This window comes from Lucilia cuprina, chromosome 5 (assembly GCF_022045245.1).
Source record: "Lucilia cuprina isolate Lc7/37 chromosome 5, ASM2204524v1, whole genome shotgun sequence".
In the NCBI taxonomy this organism is placed as follows: Eukaryota; Metazoa; Arthropoda; class Insecta; order Diptera; family Calliphoridae; genus Lucilia; species Lucilia cuprina.
In genome coordinates this window covers 64,644,874-64,652,410 of record NC_060953.1, presented here as the reverse complement: position 1 = coordinate 64,652,410, position 7,537 = coordinate 64,644,874, and the positions used below count along the sequence as shown (strand labels likewise).

General features: G+C 27.7%; 2 protein-coding genes across 2 annotated transcripts in view; both read right to left on the bottom strand.

Moving 5' to 3' along the window:
• Positions 1 to 3,253: 3,253 nt before the first annotated feature.
• LOC111677081 (glycine cleavage system H protein, mitochondrial) lies at positions 3,254 to 4,554 on the bottom strand. Its single transcript, XM_023438134.2, has 3 exons — positions 4,137 to 4,554; positions 3,673 to 3,948; positions 3,254 to 3,606 (listed from the first exon to the last, which is right to left on the bottom strand). Exons 1-3 carry the CDS (start codon positions 4,252 to 4,254, stop codon positions 3,509 to 3,511), a joined length of 492 nt encoding a protein of 163 aa, XP_023293902.1. The 5' UTR covers positions 4,255 to 4,554; the 3' UTR covers positions 3,254 to 3,508.
• A 2,270-nt stretch (positions 4,555 to 6,824) lies between these two features.
• LOC111677079 overlaps positions 6,825 to 7,537 on the bottom strand; it is a 6,989-nt gene continuing 6,276 nt past the window's right edge. The window contains exon 5 of the mRNA XM_023438132.2: positions 6,825 to 7,537. This exon is cut by the window's right edge and continues 51 nt beyond it. Within this exon, the coding sequence (XP_023293900.1) occupies positions 7,261 to 7,537 (277 nt within the window). The 3' untranslated portion in view covers positions 6,825 to 7,260.

Genomic DNA, 7,537 nt, shown 5'->3' with positions numbered 1-7,537 from the left:
ATGTTCAAATATCTGCATATTTGTAGACATAGAAAAGGTATACATAGAACTGAAACTGAGTATGACAAAACCTAAGTCTGCTGTCAAAAACCTAAGTTGTGAGAATGTATTAGTTGAAAAATATGTAACCCAACAAACACAAACTCTTTCGTTTAAAAAGTTTTTATATTTTTGTTTGATATTATATTTCGATATTTTATGAAATAATGTTTTAAATTAGCTATTTTTATTTAATATTAGTTGACCAATGTAAGAAAGATCTTCATTATCAATTATTCTTAATTTTAAATAAACTCTTTGTGTTTGTTGGGTTAAGTCAATATTGACACTTGAAAATTATATTAAAAAAATAAAAACGATTGAAAAATTTGTTTTTTTCTTAAAATGTTTTCAATAATTTTATAGGAAAAACATAACTTTTAGCAGTGTTTATTGCAGCAGCAGGGGCTATTTTGCCAAAGGAATTGTGCTAATGCTAAAATTAACGCTTGATATGAACGATTATTGTTAATTTCAAAGCAGCCCAAATGCAGTCAAAATACACCCTACACCACACTAATGGGAACGGCATTTGTTAATGTCTTAAAGTTTGTAACACCTGCGTCGATGTAATGATGTAATCCGTCCATAAATTAGCCTATTGAACTTTTTTGTAAGCGGTACATGCTATACAAGAATAGGGTATTTATAAAATTCGACTCAACGAATTTTGTATATACGAAATTTTGACTATATATTGTTATAATGAGTAGTACATTCATTAATTAAGCAAATATCAATCTCTTGAATATAACTTCTACATTAAAAAATACTAAATAAATTATTGCTACCACATTGCGAGTGGTAGGGTATGATGTATTCGGATACATTTTGTACTTTCATATTTTTGTTATTTTATGTAAACAAAAATAAAAATACTCATACAATTGCATTAAATTCACACAGAACCTGTACATGTGAGAGAGTAATATTTCTTACTCTCAGTAACACTTCTATTTATTTTTCTATGTTTGTAGAGCTTCATTGTTACTTGCTACCTACCTACCCTCTAGTGCAAATGAGAAGAAAAAAGCTTCGAAATATGTCCACATAAAATCAGATAAGAATACAACTCAATTATTTGCTATAGAACTAAAATTATACAATATTTAAAAGAGCAAAATTTTGCAAAAACAAAAGAATATTATTTCAATGTCAAGAGCAAGGTATATTTATTTTATAAGGTAGTGTTAAGGGCGAATTCAAAAAAACTTGGGCGAATCGAAATACAACACTGTACAGCAAGGTATATTTATTTTATAAGGTAGTGTTAAGGGCGAATTCAAAAAAACTTGGGCGAATCGAAATACAACACTGTACAGTATTTGTTTTTGTTTAGGCGAATTCTGGTGTAGGCACAATGTCAAAAAACAGTTGATTTATAATATGAGGCGAATTTGTAAAAATTAAAAAAAAAAGTTGTTTGTAAATAAAAGATTTTTTGAAATATAATAAAATTGTTAAAATTCTTTCTTCCCACATATTTTGCAACAACGCATTGTTTTTTTTTTTAATTTCACAATAATAACACTTTTATCACTCACAATTTTTCACAATTTGATTATAAATTTAGTTTTACTTTTAAAAGCACACTTTTAAATGTCAAATTAAAAATATAAACAAACTTTGACATTTTGCATACATTAACCAAACGTAAACAAAGTTTGACATTAACTCTACACCGCGGCGCGAAAAAACATGAATGTGAGCAAAAAATAGTCAGCTGTTTTGTTAACACTACCTTATAAAATAAATATACCTTGGTCAAGAGTAGAGCTAATTTTTAAGAGCAATTAAGTAAAACAAAAATAAGAGAATTTTTAACTCAACACCCTACGCATTATAAAAGATTGTGTAAATTTTTACAACCCTTAAGTTGTTAATGTTATTATGTAGTTTTCATTAGTCATGAAAATTTAAATCTTTTGAAAATGAAAATGAATGTTTTGAAACGAAAATTATTTTGTGAATAATTGCTTTTTCATCTTGCATCTATATTGCATACATTTATCCATCTATCTATCTATCTATCTATCTATCTATCTATCTATCTATCTATCAATCTATCTATTTATCTATCTATCTATCTGTCTATCTATCTATCTATCTATCTATCAATCTATCTATCTATCTATCTATCTATCTATCTATCCATCTATCTATCTATCTATCTATCTATCTATAAATCTATCTATAAATCTATCTATCTATATATCTATCTTTCCATCTATCTATCTATATATATATATATATATATATATATATATATATATATATATATATATTATATATATTATATATATATATATATATATATATATATATATATATATATATTATATATATATATATATATATATCTTTCTTTCTATCTATCAATCTATCTATCTATCTATCTATCTATCTAGACTTTCAGTGCAAAAAAAAGAGATTAATTTACAAGTATGGCAACACTACTTTAAAGTTAACAATGATATTTCCACTTGCTGCATATTTTTAGGGGAAAAATAAAATCAAAATTAAATAATTATTAATAGCGGTGGATAAAATTTTTTCACCTAAAAGTTGTAAATAATTTTTAATTGACATTTTCTTAATTCACCATTTCCTAAAATACTTTTCGTCGGTGTAACATGGGTCGTTTATTTGCAAACGGTTCCCGCACTGTTTGTCTTTCCTATCTGCAATGCTCATTGCAAGTTTTATAATTAGCTATGCCAAATCTTATAAGTACATTCACCACTAAAACACTATAAATTAAATTGAATTAGCCTCTATTTGGTCCAATACATGGACTAAGAACTTTATTATTAATTTCTTTTTATTACCGTACCATCCCTAAAGAATGATTGTGGTCAGGTTCCACATGACACACACCACATAATCAATTGCTCAGCCAATCCTATTTCACTCCGTCCAATAGATTTATGGACGCATCCAATTAAAGTAGCCTAGCATTTTTAGGCATGGACATTGATGAAAAACCAGCCAATTAGATTATTGCTGTTACAACAACGTGACCCAATTTAGTAGATATTTTGATTTCTATAACTTTTGTTAGCGTCGGCTCGTACAGATATTTAAATATATTGGAAATAAGTTTATGGATCGATCCTCATAAAATTTGGTTGATAAATTTCAGTTCTTATAAAATAATATTCATTGAAGGGTTAATAATTGGGAGAATTGCAAAAATATTAAAAAAATGATCATGTATGTTTTCATATAAATGTAGTATATTTCTTCATAAAGTAATTTTATTTTATAATTTATTGTATATTAAAAATAATTTGTATTTATATTATAAAATAAAGGCAAAAAACAGTATTAATTCTTATATAACATAAATCTATACTCATTGAGCACATAAGGGGAGGGGGAGAGTGGGTTTTTTTTCTTTTGAACTTTAAAAGCAATTTGTGAAAATGAGTTTAAAAAAAATTAAAACAAAAACCAATAACAACACTAACTAATGATCGGCATTTTTAAGAAATTCATTATACTGATCCTCTGTCATTAGTTTATCTAATTCAGCGGTGTTGGAAAGTTTGATTTTGAAAAGCCAACCTAAAGAAAAAAGAAAATAAACATTAGTTTTCTTTGTAAAATAATTAAATAAGATTGTGAATCTACCTTCATCATAACAATTGGTATTGATAAGGGAAGGAGTATCTTCTACGGCGGCGTTTTTCTCTGTTACTTCTCCACTGACTGGTGAGTAAACTTCACTGGCGGCTTTGACACTTTCCAAAGCACCACATTCATCATGTTGCTTTAGCACTGTACCGGGATCGGGTAATTGGGCAAATACTACATCACCCAAAGCCTCTTGGGCATAAGTGGAAATACCTACGGTGCCAGAGGTCCCTTCGAAGGACACCCATTCGTGTTTTTCAGTAAAACGACGTTCTAGAAAATATGCGATTTTTTATTTAAACAAATATGGCAAGACTTTTACAATATAAACAGTTTGAAATGCATTGCTTTAACAGCTGTAGATTTTGCGGCATTTTTTTGTTGTTTCTTTTTTATAAGAAACTTATTGCGTAAAATAAGAATTTTTAAATTGCACTTTTATATATATTTTTTAGACTTACCTGCATTATAGATTGTACTTAAACTGAATTGTCTGAAATTTTGTACAGTTTTGGGGGCTTGTTTTAACAAGCAAGCACTTTGTTGCAAAACACGAGCAAATTTAATAACTGAAACCATTTTGTTGAGTATTTTATTTAGGATTTAGTTTTTTTAATTAAACTAATTTGCACTGTTGACGCACTCTCCCGTCTACGTTTGAAACACAAATGATGCTTTTGATGGTCACTTAGCCACGGGGTAGTCGTTTTTTTATATTTAAGGGTCTGTTATCAATATTTTTTTACGAATTTTGTGTTGATCTTTAGGCGTCTGGGGTTATCGGGAAAATATTGAAACATGCGGTAATTCAAATCAAAGTTTTTTTCTGAAAATTGTTTAATATTTTATAATTTTGGTGGCTTTTTAAGTTTATTTTTTATAAATAGAACGATTAATGGTTATTTGATAGTTGGTTGAGTATTTTTTTATGAAATGTCAAAAAACATATGTTTAATATTGTTATGTTGAAAGATAAATGTCATTTTAGTTAAAAAGCTTTTGGATAAATAAAAATTTCAGTAGAGAGGTCGTTGATTTAAATATTAAGAAATCGTTCAAATACAATAGAAATAGGAAAAAATGTTTCTACTCGATTAAAATAGAGTTTTATATTTCGGCTTTTCTCGAAAAAAAAAAATCAAAAGCCGACTATTTTGTAGCATATTGTAAATTAATCAATGTCTATACTTTTTTGAGTTCTAGTTGAAAGAAAGAGTCGACTTTTTAGGATTAATGAAAAGTTGATTTTTCGATGTTTTGCTTTATATGAAAAGTGCAATTTTCGACTTTTTACGATTTATTAAATGTGATATTTTGACTTTTTTCGTTTTATTACAAATCGATAAAGTCGATTAATTCATGTACGATAGTCGAGTTACCGATTTTTTGTCTTTTCATCGGCTTTTCATAACAAGCAAACATTAGAAAAGTTGATAATTAGTTTCAACTAGGGTTCTATAAATCGACTTTCGAATAATCGAACAATCGACTCGAAAAGTCGAAGTCGACTATTTTGTTCCAAAAAAGTCGATAACTCGACTATCGTCTATGAAAAAAGTCGAAAAGTGGACTTTGGAAATATAAGTCGGAAAAACTCGAAAAATGTCGAAAAGTCGAAAAATCGAAAATAGTCAAAAAGACGGAAAAAGTAAAAAATAGTTAAAAAATCGAGAAAAGTCGAAAAAAGACAAAAATAGTCAAACATTCGAAAATAGTTGAAAATCGAAAAAAAGTCGGAAAAAGACGAAAATCGTCGACAAGTCTGAAATACTCAAAAAGTCGAAAATAGTCAAAAAATCGGAAAAAGTCCAAAATACTCGAAAAAGTCGAAAATAGTCAAAAAGCCCAAAATAAAAGTCGAGAAGTCGGAAAAAGTCGAAAAGTCGACTATTTATTTAAATCGACAAAAAGTTGAAACGTCGACTTTTAACTAACTGAAAAAATTCAAAAAATTGACTTTGCAAAAAGTTGAAAAGTCGACTTTTAACTAAATGCAAAAAGTCGAAAAGTCAACTTTTCGTTTTAACTATGGAACCCTAGGCGAAAATATTTTGTTCCAAAAACGTCGATAACTCGACTATCGTCGAATATTGACTCCAGCACAAAAAATTTGAAATAAAAAACTTTGAAATAGTCGGAAAAAAGTCGAAAAGTGGGAAAAAGTCGACTATTTATAAAATACTAAAACTATAAAAGTCGACTGTTAATTAAATGCAAAAAGTCGAAAAGTCGTCATTTCGTTTTAATTATAAAACCCTAAAATAAAGCCAAAATTTATCGAAAAATAAAACATTCCAAAAATTTGACTTAAAAAAAATTTTAAACTACGACTTTAATGTGTGGCCGCAATTAAAAAATCGTCTTTTTAATATACCAAATAGTCGTGATAAAATAATTGAAACAAGAGATAGAAAAAGTAAAAATAAATCGAATAGTAAAAAAAGTCGACTTTTTTAAGTTGTCCTATAATGTCATAAAGTGCAAATGTTATAAAAAAAGTTCAATAACTAAAAACCTAGAGTGTAGAGCCCATTTAAAAATTTTAAACATGGATCATTTTTACTCCAAACTTATGTTGCAATGTATTGTTAAAATTAGAATTTAAAATAATTTGATTCTAATGTAAATCTCATGTTAAATCTAAAAGTTGCCCAGGATAGACCGATTAAAACAAGAACAAGCAATGATTAAAATTCAACATTCATTAAATTAGATTAATTTCAAATCCATTTGTAATTAAACACTCGCGACATTACTATTGACTGGTTGTCATTATCTTAGACGGAGCCCACCTATTGCCCCTACTATAATGTCTACAAAATTACTTGTGTTTGCAAATTATTTTCATTTGAAGTATTTCCAATCGAAAAGATTTGTTTGAATAATTAAGAAAGCTGACTTATTGGGTACTATTTACACTACCAGTATCAAGAAAGGTATCCAATAACATTATATAAATACACTTTAAATAACTCACTCTACTGTTTAAACACTAAATTCTATAGCATTTTTACAAATATGTTTTATTTTGTTCAAACTTTTTTTTTAAATAAACAAACAATTAATTATGTAATTACATGTAGATATGTAAGCATTTACGTAAATAAAACTATTTGTTATATGTTTTAATCTAATGTAAGTGACCACATCAATTTCAAAATAAATATTTTTAAATTCAATAATTATATATTTTTTTTATTTTTACAAAATAATTTTCCCGTTATGTGCAAAATAAAATGCTGAAACATCAGCTTAGTTTTTAAACGAATGCTCGTTATTCGTTATCATTTTCCTATAAAAAAAACAAAAAAATCGTTCTCTGCTGGGGTCCAAAAAATGGCTATGGGATCGTATAGAAAAATAATCATCTTTCCAATGCTAATGTTATCACTGTCTAGTGACACAATACTATCATCGTTTTTTTTTTTAATTTATACAGTATTTTTTAACAATTGTTTTTTTATTATTATATATTTTTTTGTTAAAAAAAGCAACAATAAAATTAAAAGAAATAATTAAATATTAAAAAAAAGAAAAAAAAAATAAACACGAATACACTTAGAAGAATTAACCTCTAGCTTGAAACTATTGATATCTTTGATTACGATTTGGATTTTGAGCGGCCCTTTGCATGGGTGGCGTATAATCGGGTGCTGGGAAAGCGGCTACTACAATGGGTGAATTTGGCTGTTGTGTTTGCTCCTGAACAGGCATCATAGATTCGGGCCTTGAGCGTGGTGGATATTGTTGGAAATTATCTAAATTACGGAAACGTCTTTCATGTAATTGAACATCGGTCGAAAGCCGTGCAGCACGAGCAATTATATCACGATTGATAACATTGACATTTTCGACGGTATTA